The following is a 23477-nucleotide window of genomic DNA, read 5'->3' as shown; positions in this document are numbered from 1 at the left end:
ATAATAATGTAAAGCCTCCTAGAATTACAAAGAGGCTACCAGCGCCTCACATCAAAAAACTATAAATCAAGCCCCATGTTTCATTACAGAAGAGATGTTTCTTAAATATTTTCTTAAAACTACTCAAACTAGATTGCTGTTGTAAATATCCTGGATGTTTATTCCACTCGCGAGGACTCGCAAATGAAACTATGCTAGCTCTAGACACGGCTAGCTGCAGCTGTTTCACTGTCAGAATAGTCATCTAATTTTGTTATATTTAGTGGCATCTCCCCCTTTTTCCCTTCTTCACATTAACATCCTTTTCACTAATGACTCAAAAACCCCATATGAAGAGATTTTGTACTGTTACAGGGAAGACCCTATGAGCACTGAGAAAGTCCTCAAGAAGCTAGAGGCAGATAAAAACACAAGCAGATTAGTACAGATTCCTGTGCAGCACACACCCATTGCACTTCCTAGGTTAGTGCAGAGAGGAAAGTAGTGCTTAAAAGCACTTCTCAGACTGGAGCCAAGCAGCCAAGTACCTGTTTATTATTTTTATAATAACTACCAGAGGACAGGAGTTGCGCCCTGCCCTAGGGCCAAGGCCGTGTGCCTGTTCTAGATGCACCGGGCCGAGACAGGACGATGAGGGCAATTTATCCTCCAACCAACGCTGTAAAATTTCCAGCAAGCAGCGATCTGGGATAGTTTCAGGTAAGCCCATGATTCGCAAATTTGAGCTTTGGGCCCTGTTCTCAAGGTCTTCAATTTTCTCCGTTTGAGCCCTGACTAGGTCTTGTAAAGTTGCCAAATCTGTCGCATGTGTAACAGTGAAGTCTTCAATCATGGACACTCACTGTTCCAATTCCGTGGTGCGCGTTGCAGCTTCAGAAAGTATATGCTCAATATGTGTGATTTGAGAAGACAACTATTCAATTTGTGGTCTGATGACCTGAGCAACTGCCTCTTTAATGTCTCTCAAGGCTGCCTCTGTAAGATGAGACACCGCTGCTGCCGGGCTGGCCGCCATCTTGCTGTCGGTAGGCCGCACATGATCTCAATCTTTTTGGGCAGATTTAGTCGACATAGAGTCCTGAGACCTGGTGATATACTTGTCCATATATTTGAAAAGCAATTTGGATGGTGTCTTGCCCGTGAGGAGGCTGAGAAAAGCAGTAAAAATGATTAATTCAGCACGTAGCCCCAGAGCAAGTCAAGAACCCGTTTTCATTTGCTCATTGCATCATATGACCCCCAACAGAACAAATTTTAAGGATGACGTATTCTTTTCTTTTGGTGTCATATCTATGATTATGTAGAAGAAAATAACAGTGGTGATCTTGAGACCACCAATGAAAATGGCTAGATAATACTCACATACTCTTTATTATACCCATTTGATGATTAATTTGCATGAAGTTTATTTTGGTTCTGATTTATTTGTGGCATTTTGATCACGAGAAGCAGTTTGAAAGAAAACAATACCTGCATTATCTAGCAATATGATTAGGTTGTTCCAAGCCAGGCTATGATCTGGTTTCAAAGCTGTGGCATTTCTCCAGGCATTGAGCGCATCTGAATGACGATTCAAATCAGCATACTGAAATTGAAAAGACAAAAACAACACATTTTAACATGATAATTAGTTTCACTTCTTATATTCTGCAGTAGATATAAAATACTTCTAAGATTTTGACTCAGTATTCAGTTTTCTAGGATATTTCTATATCACACATAAACACATAGAAATATAACTACATCTGAAGTATAAGTACACAGTAGTTAAAATACCAACAAAGTTTGATCAGTCTTTGAGACAAACCTGAAGACATGTAGGGGCAAATTCTATAAACGGCATCTCGAATGTAGGCAGCTGTAGGCGTCCAACCATTATCTAACTAGCCAATTGGGATGCACATTTAAAAAAAAACCAAATACCTCGAGGTAGACTGCCTACATTGTAGGCATCTTTGCGCGTAGGGCCACCTATGCTCACCCAAGGATAGGCGTGGGCATGGTTTTGCCCAGAAATGGTCTTAGCCGAGCTTAGGCAGCCCTAGGCGTCTCCCTAGGGCCGCAACAGATGCCTGAAATGTAGGCTAGCAAAATGCTAGACTACTTTTCAAATAGATGTGGCCGCTGAGCTGATCACAGCGAGGGAATCTCTCATCTGCCCCCCCCAAATACAAGCAACAGGAGGGATGCCCACTCCCTCCTGCCAGTACCCCTGAAGCCCCCCACCCCCAAATGTCTGTGGAAGGAAGAGTGCCAAATTCCTCCTGTTGCTACAACCCCGATATATCCCCTGGCAGGAGAGATATCCAATCCATCCTTCCGGAAACCCATCCACCCACTCGAGACAACTACCCCCCCCGCCCCCTGCCAAGATCATCAGCAGGAGGGATACCAAGTCCCTCCTTCTGGAATCCCCCCACATCCCTAAGATCATCGGCAGGAGGGAATCTCCCTTCCGCGATCAGTTTAGCATCAGCGGCAGGGAACCCATTTGTCCCTCCCCCCCTGGGATGCACTGGGAGTGGCCTAAGATTCCGAGTGGCCAGATTCCTTAGGCCACTCCCATGGGCATCCCTCCTGCTGATGATCTTAGGGGGGTGGGGGAGGGTCTGCCGGGGGCTGTCTCGGGGGAGGGGTATTCCAGCAGGAATTCAGCACTCCTTCTGCCGTGGACATTCGGGAGTTCTGGCAGGAGGAGTGCCGGTTGACTTAGCAGGGGGTACAGGTTCCCTGCTGTGGCCAATGAGCTGATCACAGCAGGGAGATTCCCTTGCCACAATCAGCTCAGTGGCAATGCGATTTTTTAACCAGTGCCTGTGACATGGCCACTGGTTAAAGAACTGTTGTGATTAGGTGGGGCTAGGCATTTGTCCATTAGGACAGACGTGATTTTATATACGACGCCCGTATGCGATTCTCAAAAGCTGCTTAGGCGGCTTCTGAGACCGGGTATCCTATACAGAATCCAGGCCTTAATGCTCAGATCATCACAGCACATCACAGCAGTCAAATTCTACCCATCATTGATAAGAAACAAATATGTTGGCTACCAGGTGAAAATGGGGTATAATACATACTTGCAAGACCTAGTTATAATATTGTTTATTTATTTTAAAACACAGTTAACACACCCATCTGTGGTAGTTCTAGGTGATCTACAATAAAACATTTGAAATTTTAACTAACATTTCCTTTGAAAAACAAAAAAATATCTCACTAATTCTACATCTGTGTATGAACAGGGAATGTGTGTATGGTATAAAGAATATACCATATAAATTAAAAAGCATCTTCTCAGAGACACATGCCTGCTTCTAAGTATAATAAAAGACAGTTTAAAATATATAGTTTACCTCTTTTCAGCAGTCACCAGTATGCTTTAACAAGGCCTGGATTAATCTAGTACTATTACAGATCTTTTTATTTTATTTTTCACACCAAAATAAGTGATAGTCATTAAAACAGAGAAAGTAGTATAAACAGTCTAATGCAACTGTGGAAACTTCAGATGCATATTCATTGTCAAGCAAACTACTATTATGGCATCTTAAGTTTGTATGCTTTTTATTTTTTATATATCTTTATTAATTTTTCATTCAAAAACAATGCATTAAAATATACATCTATAGTAACATATAACATAGTAACATAGTAGATGACGGCAGATAAAGACCCGAATGGTCCATCCAGTCTGCCCAACCTGATTCAATTTAAAAAAATTTTTTTTTTTTTCTTCTTAGCTATTTCTGGGCAAGAATCCAAGCTTTACCCGGTACTATGCTTGGGTTCCACCTGCCGAAATCTCTGTTAAGACTTACTCCAGCCCATCTACACCCTCCCAGCCATGAAGCCCTCCCCTGCCCATCCTCCACCAAACGGCCATACACAGACACAGACCGTGCAAGTCTGCCCAGTAACTGGCCTTAGTTCAATATTTAATATTATTTTCTGATTCTAAATCTTCTGTGTTCATCCCACGCTTCTTTGAACTCAGTCACAGTTTTACTCTCCACCACCTCTCTCGGGAGCGCATTCCAGGCATCCACTACCCTCTCCGTAAAGTAGAATTTCCTAACATTGCCCCTGAATCTACCACCCCTCAACCTCAAATTATGTCCTCTGGTTTTACCATTTTCCTTTCTCTGGAAAAGATTTTGTTCTACGTTAATACCCTTTAAGTATTTGAACGTCTGAATCATATCTCCCCTGTCTCTCCTTTCCTCTAGGGTATACATATTCAGGGCTTCCAGTCTCTCCTCATACGTCTTCTGGCGCAAGCCTCCTATCATTTTCGTCGCCCTCCTCTGGACCGCCTATATATAATTAACTTTAAAATTGCATTTACATCAATCAGAAATACTTCAAAAATATTTCCCTTTCCCTCCCACCCCCAATACAAGAACAACAAAATGCATTCTTTCAGATATATAGTGAAAATCATATTGAACTTATTGACCAATGATACCTTCAAAATATAATACCCCTCCACCCAACTACCCACCCACCCTGGATGTGTAAATCAAATAAGAAAAATCAGAATCCAGCTATTCATCTTTAACAAAACTTGTCAATGGACTCCATGTTAATTTAAATAACTTATTATTACACAACATTTCTGAATTCATTTTCTCATATTTGCATAAACATAAAGAGTCCCACCAAAAGGAGAAATTTAGTCGATACCAATTTTTCCAGTTTTTGGTAACCATTTGCATGGCTATTCCAGCCATGATGGAAAATAATCTGCTTTTATATTTGTCTAAAGGAGGTTTAGGTGACAACAATGTACCACAAATAACCACCTCATATGATACTGGAATCGAAGACTCCGAAATCAAATTAATTTGTCCCCCATATTGATTTCCAAAAGATGAGTATCAAGGGACAATAGAACAACAAATGATCCAGTGTCCCTATTTCAAGATGACAGTGCCAGTAGCTATTAGATTTGGAACTATCTAACTTCTGCAAACGAACTGGGGTCCAAAAAACTCTATATAACAGAAAAAAAACAAGGGCTCCTTTTACGAAGCTGCGTTAGGGTTAACGTGCGTAATAGCGCATGCTAATTTGCCAGCTGTGCTAGCCACTACCGCCTTCTCTTGAGCAGGCGGAAGTTTTTCAGCTACCGCAGGGGTTAGCGTGTGCTAAAAATGTGTGTGTGAAAAAGTGGCTTCGTAAAAGGAGCCCCAAGTGTCTGTGATAATATCTTCTAGATAGAAAAATTACTCATGACATTATGAATGGATTAATGGAATTCATTTACAAAAAAGTTTAAACATTGTACGAACATACAGCCTTATTTCATGATGAATAACTTTTGGACTATAATGTATCTTAAATAGAAAACTATCTTTAGATAAATGCTTTTTTGAGGAAAAATCTATTTTAAAAAAATCCAATTTAAATTAAAAAAAAAAAACAACAATTTTTTTAATTAAAAAAAAATCATTGATTTTTATCCACCCTTTTCTTCTAGTATATGGCTTTTCCTCCCATCCACTTTTCTCTTTGTGTTATGAGCTTGGGTAGAAAGGCAAAGAGTAACAGAGAAAATAGCTAGAATGATGATGAGGACTTCTGGGACTGCCAATACTCCCTGGGCTTTGCATTGAAGAACACCATCTTACATTGTCACATTTGATAAATCCTGTACCAATCTAATATAATAAAATGCTAGGCCGCGCATGCGCACTAAAAAAATTGTGTTCCCTGATCCGTCGCGAAAACACGATTGCGCATGCGCGGGTTTAGCATCACCACTTGCTCGCGGCGACTTTCAAATAATAAAAAAAATGTTACACAGCTGCGGCGGCCTTCCTCACCGTGAATGGTACCGGCTCCTCTCTCGAACTGCACCAGGATCGAGAGAGGAGCTGCAGCGCTGGCTTTCAACTTTAAAAAAAACCAAAAAAAAAGCCCAACTGGAGATCGCCGCTCTCACCCGGCTCCCACTATGCAAACCCCCCCCCCCCCCATGGGAGGATGCGCTGCAGCAAAGTGCTGCACAGGTACTGGAGGGGGAGAGACATATCGCTTCTGCACCGGTACAAACATCCCGCCAGCGTTGGCACTCGCTGCACGTTAAACAGGCTGCATCGGGCTTTCTCCTGCAGTTGAGTCCCTTTGCCGCGTCACTGATTACGTCATCAATGACGCGACAAAGAAACTGAACGGCAGAATAAAGCAGAAGCAGCCTGTTTAGCGTGCTGCGGCTGCCAACGCTGGAGGGAGGTTTGATATTAAAGTCATCTTGCTGGGAGGGTCGCAGAGTCAGCGGGGGTTGGGCTGGGAGGGGAGAGAAGCGTCTGCCTCGGGTGCTTCAGGCAGCAGCAGCGTTTACAATTCGCTGCTGTTGCTGGCTTCAGGCCTTCCTCTCTGGCCAGTCCTGCCTACTTCCTGTTTTCATGAAGACAGGACCGGCCAGAGAGAAAGACCTGAAGCCAGCAACAGCAATGAATTGTGAATGCTGCTGCTGACCAATGAAGTAGTTAAATGAGGAAAGGGAGCAGAGGGGGAGAGAATGGCTTGGAGGGAAGGAGGAAGGTATGCCAGATCAAGGGAAAGGAAGGAGGAGATGGAGAGAGGCCATATGGGAGAGAAAGAGAGAGGGCGGACACTGGATGGAAAGAGAAGAGAGGGCAGTGAATGGAAGGGGCAACATAGAAGGTGAACAGTATTCTAGCACCCGTTAATGTAACGGGCTTAAAGACTAGTTCATTCATATAATGAAAGGAGTCAGCTGAGATTCTGTCCAATCCTGTAGAAAATCCAGAGTGCACTCTTACATAAAACAATTTGTTTGAATGGTGATATCAATTAACATAACAATATTGCCAGGTAGCTGAAACTAGCAGGAGGGGGAGAAAAGTCTTCAACTTTTTCATGTTTTAAAATATATATTTCCATTTAGACTAGAAAAAAAAGAGATAATTAAAACTCACCAAACGTCCTAAGTTGTAATAACAGTCAGGATATTTTTTTCTGTGTTTAATTGCAGTCCAGTAGCTTTGTTCGGCTTCTTTAAATCTTTTTAAGCTGTTTTGTACTATTCCTAGATTCATCCATGCAGCAGCAAAATCTGGCCTATGAAATTTAAAGACATACTTCAGAAATATACCTATTTTTCTGATATCATTTAGAGCAATGATTTTTATTTTTTTTATTACGCACTGTATTTGTACAGCTAGAGACAACAGTTCCTCTGCTTCCAGGAGCTCATGCCTTTCTTTCAAAATGTTGCCAAGATTGTTCATGGCATGCACATACTTGGGACTCAACCTTAAGGATTGAGAAAAGAAGACAGTTACTATAAATACCTAGCATTATATTATATAGTACTTCATGTCTTCATAACACAGTTTTCAAGAAATGAAATAATATTGATTTACAATTGGTCACCTAAATGATTTTTTAATATTTCAGTTCCTAGAAAGTACAATACTTCTGAACCTCAATGAAGCAATGAACAGCTAAATACCTTATAGCCTCCCTGTAATATTTGATAGCAGCAGTTTGGTTGCCTTTATCAGCCAAATTTTTTCCAACATTGTAGTGTACCTGTCAATACAGATTAGAAGAATTTGTATACATTTGATATTCAAATTTATTTTTTTGCAAATGCATAAGAAATTGTGGACTTCATAGTGTAAATTTTCAATAATGTGTGTTAACTTCAGATTCATGGGTGCACTTTCAAGAACGTATATAGCTGTTCAATTTCCAAACACAAGTTAAGTACAAGTTTGTGTCAAATATATACATTTGTAAAAGTATCCATTTCAATATATAGTACAAAAGCACATGAGGAAATAGAATATAATTGCCAATGTTCATTTGAAAAATTTATGTTGCACACAAATAAGCACACCCCCTAAATGCTCTTTTCTGTGTGTGCAAAGGTATGCACATAGGGAACAGTTTTATAAAGTATGCTCAGCATCATGGGGAGGGGGTGACTAAATGGGCATGCCCAACTGTACTCATATATTCTAAAAAGGGCATGCAGGCACGCATGCCATTTAGAGAATAGGTGTATGTTGGTACAAACTTAAACACTCCAATGTGATGGGGTTTCCAGTGTTCTGAGTCAAATGTTGTATTTGCATGCTCACATACCATACACAAGATACTGTATGGGCAGAGACATCGAGAAAATGGATCTATAGGTCACATGCAGAATTTTGGAGCTCAAAGCACCTTCCTCTTCGCAAGGCTCATGTGGCAAAGGATGTTGAAGCTGTTCCCAGAGAATGGCCACAGGAAGGATTATACACAAATGAGAAGGGTCTGGGAGAGGCTACAAAGATAGTTCAGTCGTGAGACTGCTATCCGTACAAACGCAAGTGCAATCAGAGGTGCAGAGCAGAGAGGAAGGTTCTTGGTGGGATAGGCAAGGGAAATAGAAGTGTCTATGCATACATCATAGCACACAGGTGTTGAAGTTTCAGATGGCCCAGGGACATAACACCAACTCTCACAACAGAAGGTGCTTGGACAAGGAGGGAGAAAAAGAAAGGTCAACGAGCAGGAGGGAGAAAAAGAAAGTGAGCCAGCAGCATTCCACAAGGCACATAGGAGTCAACTCTTGTGGGTGCTGGAGCATGCCCAATATTGAGAAAACTCTTTGACTATGTCCAAGGAGAGGTAATTCCTATCATTTTGAACAGTTGACTCCTAAGATAAAGACACATCCTATTTGACCAGTCCTAACACAAGTACACACATGCAATGTGCCCACAGTCTGATAGGAAGGACTCAGGAAACACTGCTCAGATGCACCACTAGGAGCAAGAGGAAGGATTGTAGCAAGGCAGGATGTATGTCCCATAGACAGACAACTATGTGCCATACATGGCAATTAATTTAATCCAGCCTTTCTCCTACTGCCTCTGCCTGTGGCTCCCTTGCCCCCTCCTACTGCTCCACAGTTCAACTTTCTCTTTACATATTAGGGGTGCAATTGTATAACTTGGGCACCCCCATTTGGGTGTCCTGATGCCAGAAGGTGAGAGTCTATTCTATAAAAGCATCTGGGCAGCAAGATTCCATCATACTGTAGAATTCTAGTGTAACTTTGAATTGATGTTTAATATTTATGCACCCCCAATCAAAACAAGCATGTGCATGGCATACTGTATATACCAGTGGTCTCAAACTCGCGGCCCGGGGGCCACATGCGGCCCACCAGGTACTATTTTGAGGCCCTCACTTTGTTTATCATAATCGCAAAAGTAAAATAAAACAGTTTCTTGATCATATGTCTCTTTAGCTATAAATGACAATATTATTATTAAGACTTAGCCAAAAGGAAAGATTCATAAACTATAAAGAGTTTTACATCATGCAAAATTGTCATTTCTTTAATAAGACATTAACTATTTTTTTCTGTGGCCCTCCAAGTACCTACAAATCCAAAATGTGGCCCTGCAAAGGGTTTGAGTTTGAGACCACTGGTATATACTCAAATACAAGTCGATCCAAATATAAGCAGAGACCCCCATTTTTCCCCCCAAAAAGGAGGAAAATGGTTGACTCGAATATAAGACAGGACTTAATATTCAAATGCGCTACTCTGCCAGGATCTGCACCAAGTCCCCTTCCCTCCCTGCCAGGTTCTGCACACAGCCTCCTCACTCCCTGCAAGTCTCTGCACCCAGCTTCACTTACTGCCTACCCTGCCAAGCTCTGCACCCAGTTCCCCCTCCCTCTCTCCCTGCTCTGTACCCAGCCCCCCTCACTCTCTGCTAGGCTCTGCAGCCTATTCCCCCCTCCTTCCCTGCTCTGTACCATTTCAGTCTGGCTCCATGGGACTGCGTCCTTTCCTCCGGAAAGGGGTCTCATGGCACTGAAGCCACCAAAATAGACAAAATTTAAGCAAAAAAATGAAAATAAATAGAGCGATTCAAAAGACTTCTGCATGGATTGCTTGCAGAAATTGAAACTTTATAGGGCTCTAGCTCTCAGTCTAAGGGGGAGGAGCATGTGCTCAGAAAATTATTGGATTTCTGTAACTCCTAGATTGCGGGTTGGGATTGAACACGTAGAGGGGCATAATAAAAAAAAATCTAAGTCCCCTTTTGGCCTAAGGCCCTAAACACTGAAAGTAGCAGCAGGGAAAATGTCCATTCTCAAAAAAAACATTGGGGGTAAGGGGGGGTGATCGGGAATTTGGGGGGTGGTTAAGGGGGGGTGGTCATGGGCAGGAGGGGTTGGGCTCCCTCCTGCCCATATTGGTTCAGGGGATGGGGGGTCATCGTGGGCAGGAGGAGTTGGGCTCCCTCCTGCCCATATTGGTTCGGGGGGGGGGTCGCGTCTCGGCAGGAGAAATTGGCTATCTCTCTTGCTGCCGTGGCGATCCACCGAACTGCCGTGAACTGCGGCACTTCAGGGGGAAAATTGCGGCAGGGGAGATGAGGCATCTCTCCTGCCACGATCGTTGTGGTGGGGGTGGGTAGGTTGCCGGGGCCGCTGAACTGATCGCGGCAGCCACGATCAGCTCAGCGGCCCCTTTTCGGCACTTATACCAAACAAGTATAAGTCAAAAGGTATAAGTTCTGAGTAGGCAACCTGTTCAAGGTTTTGGTTATACTTGCTGTACGACTAAGTCTAGGTCGGCCCATTTCCCGCCCACCTCCCGCCCTTTCCCTTCCTCTAAAAATGCCTCTTTTCACTCTAGGCGTTTAGAGCCAGGGGAAAGGCCTAAGCTTGTTTTAGATACATCTAAAATCAGCTTTGATTATCGGTTCTTGTCCAAGTACCGATTTAGGCCACTTTTTGGACTTTTTTTTTTTTTTTTTTTTTTAAATTATGAGCCCCCTAGCGTATGGAATCTGGACAATCAAGGAGTCAGGTCCTGGAGTACCCACTTTAGCCTCCCCAAACAGCTGAGCCACAGACCATCTATGGTGTTAGGATACCGATATCTGCTGCAAGATAGCACAGTTACTTACCGTAACAGCATGCAGATATTCTCAATATATGAGTGGCGTCAACCACGGAGCCCCGATGGGACAGTTTCACAAGCAGACTTGTTTGAAGAACTTTTGGAAAGTTCGTGACTGCTGTATCGTGCGAGTGCCTTCCCGCCCGAGGTAGGGCGCGCGACTCCTCAGCATCTCCTCAGTTCAGATAGCTAGCTAAGAAGCCAACCATGGGAGGTGGGTGGGCTGTGAAAATATCTGCCTGCTATCCCTGGATAACACCCATTACGGTAAGTAACTGTGCTTTATCCCAGGACAAGCAGACAGCATATTCTCAACATATGGGTGACTTCCAAGCTAACCAGAATGGGATGGTGGGAGTGTTGGTAATTCAGGAGAATAAATTTTGTAATACTGCCTGGCCCAAGTGGAAAAAGAATCCAGACAATAATGAGAGGTGAAAGCATGAACTGAGGATCAAGTGGCAGCTTTGCAGATTTCTTCAATAGGAGCAGATATAAGGAAAGCTACAGATGCTGCCATGGCTCTAACTTCACGCTCCAGACACCAGCGCGCCGACAATCAAGCGCTGACAATTTGGTGCAAGACACAAGCGCGCCATGGGAAAACTTAGTTTTAAAGAGCTCCGATGGGGGAACCCCTCCACTTTACTACATACTGTTTGCGCTGCCGTTGGGGCCTGTAACCCCCCACATTATAGAGAAAACGGAACTTTTCCCAAAAAAAAATCAGAAAAGGTTCCGTTTTCTCTATAATGGAGGGTTCCAACCCCCCAAACCCTCCCCAACAGCAGCACGAACACTATGCAGTAGTGTGTGTGTGTTGGGGGGAGGTTTCCCCACTCACACCCTGCTCGGAGCTCTTTAAAACTAAGTTTTCCCATGGCACGCTTGTGTCTTGCGCTGAATTGTCTGCCCTCCATTGTCGGCGCGCTGGTATCTCACGAGCGACTGACTATGAAGCCTTTATGGGCTGTGACTTGACCCTCTAGATCAGGGATCTCAAAGTCCCTCCTTGAGGGCCGCAATCCAGTTGGGTTTTCAGGATTTCCCCAATCAATATGCATTGAAAGCAGTGCATGCACATAGATCTCATGCATATTCATTGGGGAAATCCTGAAAATCCAAATGGATTGCAGCCCTCAAGGAAGGACTTTGAGATCCCTGCTCTAGATGAAGTCCAGCCTGAGCATAGCAGAAAGAGATGCAAGCAGCCAACCAGTTGGAGATGGTGCGCTTGGAAACTGGATGTCCCAACTTGTTTGGATCAAAGGAGACAAAAAGTTGAGGAGAAGATCACTGTGGCTTAGTCCTTTGCAAGTTGAAAGCCAAAGGACGCTTACAGTCCAGAGTATGAAGAGCTGTTTCTCCAGGATGAGAATGAGGCTTTGGAAAAAACACTGGAATAACAATGGATTGATTGAGATGAAATTCTGAAACCACTTTAGGTAAGAATTAGGATGAGTACAAAGGACCACCTTGTCATGATGGAATACTGTGAAAGGTGGGTCTGCTACTAAATCTTGTAGCTCACTGACTCTGCAAGCAGACATGAGAGCAATGAGAAAAACCACTTTCCAAATGAGATATTTCAGATGAGCCGAAGACATTGGTTCAAATGGAGGCTTCATCAATTGAGCAAGAACATTGAGATCCCAAACCACTGGTTTGAGAGGTGGCTTGACATTGAAAAATCCTTTCATGAATCTGGAAACCACGGGATGAACAGAGAGAGGTTTCCCTTCTATAGGCTGATGGAAAGCAGAAATTGCACCGAGATGGACTCGAATGGATGTTGATTTGAGGCCTGATTGAGATAAATGCAACAGGTAATCCAAAACTGAAGACAAGGAGGTAGATTGAGGCTCCTTGTGATGACTGATGCACCAAGCAGAAAACCTAGTCCATTTCTGGTTGTAACATTGCCTAGTGGTCGGCTTCCTGGAAGCCTCTAAAATGTCCTTAACAGATTGAGAGAACTGGAGAGTGGCAGTTACGTTGAGAGGTACCAAGCTGTCAGGTGAAGAGATTGCAGGTTGGGATGAAGCAGAGACCCCTGACTCTGTGTAAGCAGAGATGGAAAAACTGGTAGAAGTAGAGGCTCCCTGCTGCTGAGTTGAAGTAGAAGGGAGAACCAAGGTTGTCTGTGCCACTAAGGAGCTATTAGAATCATGGTGGCATATTCGTGTTTGAGTTTGATGAGTGTCTTGAGAATGAGAGGAAATGGAGGAAATGCATCTGAGGAGTTCCCCACTGAGAAAAAAATGTGATGGATAGGTGACAAATTGAGAGTCCATTTGTGAGGCTGTAGAAGACGACTCAATTTGTCCGCTAAAAAGTTTTACTCTCCTTGAATGTAGATGGCTTTCTGAAAGATATTGTGAAGAATTGCCCAATTCGAAACCTTCTGGCTCTCCTTGCAAAGGGGAAGAGATCCTGTTCCTCCCTGTTTGTTGAGATAGTACATGGTGACTTGATTATATGTACGAATGAGGACTACTTGATCGTGAAGAAGATGCTGAAAAGCTTTGAGAGCACTGAAGATCACTCTGAGTTCCAACAGATTTATGTGACATCGACGATCTGTGCTGGACCAATGTCCTTGAGTACGGAGACCATCGAGATGAGTCCCCCAAATGAAGGTCGAGGAATCTGTTGTGAGGACCTTCTGATCAGGGGGTGTTTAAAACATCAAAGCTCTGGAGAGATTAGAAGAGAGCATCCACCAGTGAATGGATTGCCTCAACGAAGGAGTTACTGTAATGTGTTGAGAGAGTGGATCGGAAGCCTGCGCCCACTGAGACACCAGTGTCCACTGAGGAATTCTTAGGTGAAGTCTGGCAAAAAGAGTCACGTGAACTGTAGAGGCCATGTGACCTAGGAGAACCATCATGTGTCTCGCTGAGAGTGAAGTGAGGGATGACTCCTTGAGACAAAGCTGAATGAGAGCATCCTGACGCTGCTGAGGAAGGAATGCTCTGAGTTATACAGTGACCAGTACAGCTCCAATGAAGTTTAGGTTTTGAGAGGGCTGTAGCTGGGATTTTGGAAAGTTTATTTCGAACTCCAAATGTTGGAGGAACCAAACAGTCCGTTGGGATGCTACAATAACCCTCTGAGATGTTGAATCTTTGATGAGCAAGTCGTCCAAGTACGGGAAAACCTGGAGACCATGGCTGCACAAAGCTGCTGCCACCACTACTGGGCACTTGGTGAAAACTGTGGGAAATGATGCCATGCTGAAAGGTAGCACTCTGTATTGAAAATGATGATTTCCCACCCGAAATCTGAGAAACTTGCGAGAGGCTGGATGAATGGGAATGTGTCAGGTTTCAGGTTTATTTAAAATTTGATAAACAGCCTTATCAAAATTTAAGGCAGTTTTACATAGTATATATAAAAAACAAGCAATTACAAAAATATATATTAAAAAAAATTTCATTAAAATAACATTAACAGACTGATACATTGACAAACAATGATATACTGGTACAAAAGGTGACTGAGCAGAAATACAAAATTTAAATAGGAAAGGCTGGGAAGAGGGTAAAAACAAGAGGAAAGGGAAAAGCAGGCAAATAATCTAAAATACAAGGTAAATGGAAGAGAACAAGTTTCCATCACCGTCCTTAAAAGGACTATCAACTATCATATGCATCTTTAAAAAGAAAGGTCTTTAAGTTACTTTTAAATTTATCGAGGGATGTAATTTCTCTTATATGGTTTAGTACGGAATTCCAAATAGTAGGGGCTGTAACTGAAAAAATGCTAGTACGCATAGTGTTAATATATCTAAGTGAAGGGATAGCTAATAGGTTTTGATTTGAGGAACGTAAGGTATGATGAGTAGTGTGAGTGATTAATAGCCTGTTAATGAATTCTGGTTGACTGATTATTTTTGTCTTAAAGGTTAGTAACATTATTTTATACGTAATTCGGTGCTCAATGGGGAGCCAGTGGATCAGAAGGGGTGTAACATGATCGTATTTACGTGCTTTTGAAATAATTTTTATAGCAATGTCCAATATAGGTCGCAGATCCCCCGTCTTCTTCAGGACAAGGAAGTAACGGGAGTAAAACCCCGTGCTCTGCTGTTCCAGAGCAACTTCCTCAATGGCACGGAGACAAAGCAAAGCTTGTTTGTGACAGATTTGAAGGATACTTTCTTGGGGGAAGATCTGGTGAAACCTGAAGGAAGTGAAGAGAGTAACCTTCCCTGATGATTGTGAGGACCCATAGGTCGGATGTAATGAGTTCCCATTGATGATAAAAATGATGGAGACGACCTCCTATGAGAAGAGGAGAGGACAGAGGCAGAACGATTGAAGTTATGCTCTGTGTGAGATGGTCAAAAAGGCTGAGTAGGCTTAGGCGCAGCAGGAGTCTGAGGTTTACACTGCCTATTTTGTTGCTGCTGTTGTTTCTTAGGAGGCGGCCTTGAATAAGGTGCTGCCTTCTGAGGATAACACCTCTGATAAGATGGAGGAGGCCTGTAACTCTTAGTAGTGAAAGGCTTCGGCTGCGGCCGAACTATGGAGGCAAACAATTGCTCATGCTCAGACAAGTGTTTTGTAGCTGCCTCAATCAAGACATCAAACAGCTCATTCCCTTGACATGGGATGTTAGCAGTTGATCCTGCAGATTTGGATCTATATCTACGGTGCAGAGCCAGGCTAGATGGCGCATCGCTATTAAGAGTGCAATGACCCTGGAGGACATCTCAAAAGCATCATATGCAGCCTGAACCATATGCATGCGAAGTTGACCAAGAGTGTGTAGATTGATCTCTTAAAGACTCGACTCCTTGCATAGTGTGTAGAATGATTGAGAGGTACTCCTAAGAACTCGACTTTTTAGTTGAAGAAAAATCCATTCCTCCGAAGATTTTTTTAAATCTGAACTCGACGATGTTTAAGAGCTTGATTTTTAAGTGTAGAACAGCGGGCACACGACTCTGGATGAAGGTCAAGTCCTAAACACTGTATACACCACTTATGTGGGTCAGTGATACACTTCTTAATCCTGTGACCGGCCGGGACAACAAATGAAACATGGCTGCAGACCAGGCCCCGCCATGACATGACCGAAAAAATAAAATAAAAGAATTATACGAGCCGTGGTGAAGAGAAGGCACATGTTAGAACTAACTCTCACACACAGCGTCGAAACGAGGCTTCTCAGCTCCGTGGAAACTTAGAACTGAGGAGACACGCGCCCTTCCTTGAGCAGGAAGGCACTTGCGCATGTGTGGTGCAGCAGTCGCAAACTTTCCAAAAGTTCTTCAAGCAAGTCTGCTTGTGAAGCAGTCCACATCAGGGCTCCGTGGTTGACGTCAACCATATATTGAGCATATGCTGAATGCTTGTCCTGGGATAACCCCAAGTACCAATCCACTGAAGTAGGGCTTAACTGCTTTGTCATCTGAAAATATATGACAATTGTTTCATACTAAAAAAAACATCAGGAATATCATCCACTTACTTTAGCATTAAGAGGACACACAGACAAGGCACTTTTGAAAAGCTGCTCCTCTGATCTCCACTGCTTACTTCGGATAATACAGCGCATCATATTAATGAACATAATTACTAGTACAGCAGCAGCAATAAGTTTCTTAAAGAAAGAACACACATGTTAATTATCACTACATAACAGAGCTTTCTTTTTCAATCACATTGACAACAGCTTTTCAAATACCTTGTTTTTGACTTGTCTGTTTAATATACTGCATCCATATGTAATCAGCATACAATATCCAACACTGGGGAGGTATATGACTCTCTCTGCAATAACAAATCCTACACGAAAGAGCACGTTACTTGCAGGAAGAAAAGGAATTATGAGAAATCCCAGACCCAATGAAAGAATTCTGTAAATAATAAAATAAGCATCTTAAAATATATCAATTATTATAAAGTGCAGGAAAGTATTTAATGTACATGATTTGAAATTCTTTATTTTAACATAATTCCCTACTTCTACTTGTGTGTGTCTGTGATTTCTTTCATACTTCACTTATATAGTATACACACAATTTGGGACCCATTTATTAAAGCATAGTGCATGCTAATGGTCATTAGCACATGCTAAGCTCTCTTGCTTCATCCAAAGAGCAAGTGCTATATTAGGGTAGTGTGGCCACCTAGGGTATGCTAAGCTTTAATAAACAGGTCCCTTTGTTAACAAAAAAGTCAATTCACCTCCTCCTCCACCATCTTCCTGGCTCTAAGCATTTTGGAGTTTTCAGAAATAGTTATTGTTCAAAGTGAGCTTATCCAGGAGATAACTGGGATAGTTAGAAAATATTTGTCATATCTCAAAAAGATATTTGAGGGGTACAAGAATTGATCTACCACAGATGGTCAATTCACCCTCTATTCTACACAAGGGTCATTCAGTTACATACACAATTTTTATTTCCCATTATATACCGTACCTTCCACTCAAATTTGTTCAATCCTGCCCAAGAGGGATGTGCTTCATCAACAAGGCTTACAAAATTAGTATGTGCAAAATCAATTTAAAACATATTAACCTATAAATGATACATGTAAAAACTTGTTAATTCTAAAATGTTGTTAAAAACTTTTAACAAAAATTTTTGAAGAAAACTTTTTAAAATGTCTAAATATACTCCCTTTTATGAAGCCGCATTAGGGTTTTTTAACACAAACCACTGTGGTAAAATCTCTAATGGTAATAGAATTCCTATAAGCATCGGAGCTTTTATTGCCATGGCCTGTGATAAAAAACCCTAATGCGGCTTCATATGGGGGGGGGGATATAGTAAAAATTGTCTTAAAGTGATGCAAAAATGAACCCCAAATCTTTGATGTGCACATCTCTACTGCCTAAGGATGAAAATCCCTTTCCAAAGCCTCAAACCACCATTACAGCCTCTGGGAGTGATTTTTCTGCATTTCTGTTTTTTAAATTTCTGCTATTTTACAATACCTTGACAGAAAAAGGAGGCAAAACTATTTTGTTTAAGAACCACCAGTTGTACTGTCACAAATTAAAACACATTTTAAAAGATAAATAATTACTTTCTCTATAGGAAAATAGACAATTTAATGTTCAAATCTTGCTTTTCCCACTGATGGGTTGGTCCCTGTTCTTTTTTCCATATATATATTTTAAACTCTTTTCAGCTTTTTTTATCATGTGTTTTAAACTATGTTTTTATGGTTTTCCAAATACAAAACTTTTTTATATATAAATCGCTATTTTGAGCCAAAAGGGCCCTTAGGCCCCTTCCCACTTAATAAAAACCATAAAAACAGTTTAAAACACATGATTTAAAAAAAGCTGAAAAGAGTTTAATATATATGCATGAAAAAAAGAACAGGGACCAACCCATCAGTGGGAAAAGCAAGATTTGAACATTAAATTATCTGGTTCCCTATATATATATTCCATTCTTCAATAGGTCTTTTTTCCAAATACAATACTTTTTTTTAATAAATAAATCGCCATTTTGAGGCAATCAGGGCCTTAGGCCCCTCCCAATGCATCCCAAGATGCATTGGGAGGGGGAAGGCCCATCATTCGCAGCTCGCGGCCCTGTAGACAGGAGGGTGTGGGCTTCCCTCCTGCTGATTTTGCAGCACAAGGTATGGGGGTGCCACGTGATGTGGGAGGCGCTGTTTCCTGAAGTCAGGTGGTGTCCGCAGATGTATATGTGTGTGTGTGGGGGGAGTTGCCTGATGTTGGGGGTGTACGGCTCCAGCTGATCCTGGCAGGGGGCATTCCGTTCAGCTGAGCCTGCACAAATTCCCGAAACCAGCTCAGATGATGGGGATCTCTCTGCCCCGAACAGACAAGGTAGTTGGGTACGTCTACAAAGCTTTTGTGCATTTTTTAATGTGGATGTTTTTATTTTTGAAAATGGCCAGAAAAGGACCAAAACTTATACCTATGTCATTTTCAAAAATAAAAGATACATGTCCGGCAGTTTTGAAAATGGGCATTTTATCTCTTGGGTTTGTGAATGTCCTGCCCAAAACATCCAATCATAGACTTATATGTCCTATCGAAAATGCCCTTCACAGTGTCTGGAACTGTATTCAAATTGTTGTTTTGTGAAGTACAAATTTATTTAATCAAGGACTGGCAAGGAGTCTGAGCATTGTTTGAACTGTGTTTGGATTGCTAGTTTGGAAGCAGTTTGCTATGATGAACTGATAAAGTTAATTGCAGTTTGAATGTGAAGTTGGAGGTTTTTGGACTAAGTTTGGAGCAGTGCAAATGTACCTGAATAAATTCATTATTTGATAAATTACCCTGAAAAAGAAGAAAGTTCACACTTGATTTTGGCATTTAAGTATTTTTATTTGGGATCTACAATTTCACATGGCCACTCTAGGATCACTCGGCTGGTGCAGTTTTGAGGACTAAGGACAACATAAGAACATAAGAATTACCGCTGCTGGGTCAGACCAGTGGTCCATCGTGCCCAGCAGTCCGCTCACGCAGCGGCCCTTTGGCCACAGACGAGTGTCCTAACTGAGACTAGCTTTACCTGCGTACGTTTTGGTTCAGCAGGAACTTTATCTTGAATCCCTGGAGGGTGTTTTGTCCTATAACAGCCTCCAGAAGAGCGTTCCAGTTTTCCACCACTCTCTGGGTGAAGCAGAACTTCCTTACGTTTGTACGGAATCAATCCCCTTTTAACTTTAGAGTGTGCCCTCTCGTTCTCTCTACCTTGGAGAGGGTGAACAACCTGTTTCTATCTACTAAGTCTATTCCCTTCATTATCTTGAATGTTTCAATCATATCCCCTCTCAGTCTCCTCTTTTCAAAGGAAAAGAGGCCCAATTTCTCTAATCTCTCACTGTACGGCAACTCCTCCAGCCCCTTAACTATTTTAGTCACTCTTCTCTGGACCCTTTCGAGTAGTACTGTGTCCTTCTTCATGTACGGCAACCAGTGCTGGATGCAGTATTCCAGGTGAGGGCTTACCATGGCCCGGTACAGCGGCATGATAACCTTCTCCAATCTGTTCCTGATCCCCTTCTTATGTTTAAATGATTTTTATTATTCCAGCAGTAAGAAGCAAATACAAACAGTAGTACCATTCAGGAAATAATCCCCTTCTTAATCATTCCCAGCAATCGGTTTGCCCTTTTCACCTCCGCTGCGCATTGCGTGGACGGCTTCATTGACTTGTCGACCAGTACTCCCAAGTCTCTTTCCTGGGGGGTTTCTCCAAGTACTGCACCGGACATCCTGTATTCATGTATAAAATTTTTATTACCGACATGCATCACCTTACACTTATCCATGTTAAACCTCATTTGCCATGTCACGGCCCATTTCTCGAGCGTGTTTATGTCACGCTGCAGGTCTTCACAATCCTCCTGCATCTTCACTACTCTGAATAACTTCGTATCGTCTGAAAACCTCACTTGTCGTACCAATTTCCAGGTCGTTTATAAATATGTTGAAGAGCACAGGTGCAAGCACTGAACCCTGCAGCACTCCACTCATGACACTTTTCCAGTCCGAGTATTGTCCATTTACCCCCACTCTCTGTTTCCTATCCACCAACCAGTTTTTAATCCACATGAGTATTTCACTCTCGATTCCATGGCTCACAATTTTTCGAAGTAGTCATTCATTTGGGACCTTATCGAACGCCTTCTGAAAATCCAGATATACAATGTCGACTGGCTTGCCCTTATATATCTGCCTGTTTACTCCCAGTGTCCCTTCTACTACTTCTACACCTTGCACCAGTCCTCGTAGTCCATTTAGAATTAAGTCCAGAATTGCATTTCCTCTCATATTTTCCTTGACAAGTTGTTCCAGGAAGCAATTGCCTACAGCATCCAGAAACTTGGTCTCCCTACCGCAGCTGGAGGTGCCTAGGTTCCAGTCTATGCCCGGATAATTGAAGTCACCCATGATAACTGTGTTGCCTCCCTTAAAGTTGCGTTTAATCTCATCCGTCATCTCTCCATCAATTTGTTCGGACTGCCCTGGGGGTCAGTAGTAGATGCCGCTCTTTGTTTCCGTTCCTTTTGTTCCCGGAATTTTGGCCCATAGAGACTCTACCTTATTTTTCGTTTCTGTCATATTTTCTCCGGTAGACTCAATTCCTTCTTTGATATATATGGCAATTCCCCCACCTTTTTGACCTACTCTGTCTCTGTGGTATAGCAAGTTATATGCTTCCCTTAATCCCCGCCACAAGATATATAAATATATATACATATATACACAAACACATATATTTAAATTAATTTATTGTGATTTATCTGCCTTTATGAAGAAATTCATCCAAGATGGCATATAGCAAATACAGTTTAACATAAAACTTACAATTTTTTTACTAGCATAAAAATAATGAAAATGTTGAAGTATAAGCATAAATATAATTCTTTAACATATGGTTTAATGTGCAGAAACAGGCAAACCACCACAAAACCCCTTAATGCAGTTGGGCAGTAGCTGTATCTACACTTTAACCACATTATAAGTGCTGAACATACTTTAGTAAAAGGTTCCTCTAAGGGCTAGATTCACAAAGCAAACCGATCGTGTACCTTAGCGAACCCGGCCCGATTCACTTACCTGTCTTCCAACCATCTTCTGATCCGCACATGTAAATGAGGGCAACGGCATGCAAAGTAGGCAGGGACGCAGTTCACTAAACAAAACCCTAGAACATCGACTGGGCTGGCTGATCAAAAAAAAGCGAATTCTGAGGACCAGTCGCTAAAGCCCTTTGCGACTGCCTTGCCTTCTGCAGCCCTGCTCTCTGCCCTGCCTCGAACACGCCTGCCTTCCAGCCCCGAACCCGAACACCCTGCATGCCTGCCCCAACTCTCCCACCGTCCCCTGCACTGCAAGCCAGTGGTTTTAACCCCCGGGCTTAAGTGGGTTAAAACCACGTGCTCCCAAAAGTTCCTCGATCGCCTATTTTAAAAAATCTATGCTGGCCCTCCAGCACTTTTCAGGTTCCCTGGCTGCGCTCAAATATGAAAAAAAAAACCCAAACTTCTCCAACGGCCCGGAGATCCCGCACATGCTCAGACCAACTACAGATGGTCTGTGCATGCGCGGGGATCGCTATAGCGTGATCCATGCCTGAAGATGGGGCGTTCCTCCGATCGCCCTCATCTGCATGTTGGAGTTTGCTGAATTCATCGGACCTCCCGGATCGGGCCCGATCAGGCAGGTTAATGAATCCTGGCCTAAGTTAGCAAAATAAATGGCAATACTTCCTTCAAAGCTTCTAGCTTATTTTAAAATATCCGACTGGTGTAAAATACAGAACATAAAGCTTTTTATGATCCCTGCAGGAGCTGTTATCAGCATGTACCAGGGATGCATTGTCTAATGATATAATTTCCCGAAAGTATTATTCCAGGTCCTGATACTTCTTTACTGTGGAGGAAATTTATGTGCATAAAAAAATCTTAGCAAGTAAACTAAGTAAATAAAGTATCTGTAAATCACATAGGATGCCCATATTGACAAACAAAAGTTCTTATTGCTATAAAGAGCTTTTAATATCAGAAGACCACATTATGGCTGGGACAAAAGAGTCTTCAGCATTTAAAATTTTTTTTTGCTTTTGAAAAGTAACTACAGTATCAAGTCAGTGAAGCCTGACAAATACCAGAACATTTGAAAACAAGCTATTAGAAGCACACTACCGGATTATTATTATTTAAAAAAAAAATAATTCTTTATTAATTTTTCATTCAAAAACAATGCATTAAAATATACACATGCATACATATAATTAATATCAAAATTGTATGTTCATCAATCATAAAATTCTTTCAAAAACCTTTCCCCCCCATCCCACTATAAGAACAAAAACAAAATGCATTACTCCAGTAAATTCATTTTGAACTTATTGATTAATGATGACCTCAAAATATAATACCCCTCTGCCCACTCACCCACCCTTCCTGGATGTGTAACTCAAATGAGAAATCAGGAGAATAATCTAGCTAATTAACTTTTAACAAAATTTGTCAATGGACTCCAAGTTAATTTAAATAAGTTATTATTACACAACATTTCTGAGTTCATTTTCTCATACTTATAACATAAGCATAGAGATTAATACCAAAAGGAGAAATTAAGCCGATCTCAATTTTTCCAGTTTTTAGTAACTAATTGCATGGCTATCCCAGTCATAGCAGCAAATAATCTACTTTTATATTTGTCCAAAGGAGGTTTAGGTAATAACAGTGTACCACAAATAACCACCTCATAAGACAGTGGAATAGAGGATTCCAAAATCAAATTGATTTGTCCTTATATTGATTTCCAAAAGTTGAGTATCAAAGGATAATAGAACAACAAATGATCTAGTGTCCCTATTTCAAGATAACAATGCCAGCATCTATTAGATCTGGAATTATCTAACTTCTGCAAACAACTGGGGTCCAAAAAGTCCTATGTAACAAGAAAAAACAAGTTTGTCTCATAGATGCTGACGCTGTACATCTCATCCTCCAAGTCCAAATCCGTAGCCATTGAGAAGTAGAAATCTGCTGCTTAATCGCAATGCTTT

At 41.9% G+C, this 23477-nt stretch overlaps 1 protein-coding gene across 5 annotated transcripts in view; it reads right to left on the bottom strand.

Moving 5' to 3' along the window:
• TMTC4 (transmembrane O-mannosyltransferase targeting cadherins 4) overlaps positions 1–23477 on the bottom strand; it is a 275681-nt gene that overhangs the window by 36188 nt on the left and 216016 nt on the right. For all 5 annotated transcript variants that reach the window (XM_033948831.1, XM_033948832.1, XM_033948833.1 and 2 more), the window contains 6 exons: positions 16640–16811; positions 16424–16555; positions 7481–7560; positions 7174–7281; positions 6945–7086; positions 1471–1585 (listed from right to left, as the gene is read on the bottom strand). In XM_033948831.1, coding sequence (XP_033804722.1) covers positions 1471–1585; positions 6945–7086; positions 7174–7281; positions 7481–7560; positions 16424–16555; positions 16640–16811 — 749 coding nt within the window. The remainder of the gene's footprint in view (positions 1–1470; positions 1586–6944; positions 7087–7173; positions 7282–7480; positions 7561–16423; positions 16556–16639; positions 16812–23477) is intronic.

Source organism: Geotrypetes seraphini, chromosome 6 (genome assembly GCF_902459505.1).
Source record: "Geotrypetes seraphini chromosome 6, aGeoSer1.1, whole genome shotgun sequence".
In the NCBI taxonomy this organism is placed as follows: Eukaryota; Metazoa; Chordata; class Amphibia; order Gymnophiona; family Dermophiidae; genus Geotrypetes; species Geotrypetes seraphini.
Note: the sequence above shows the minus strand (reverse complement) of the source record. Positions and strands in the feature narration are given on the sequence as shown.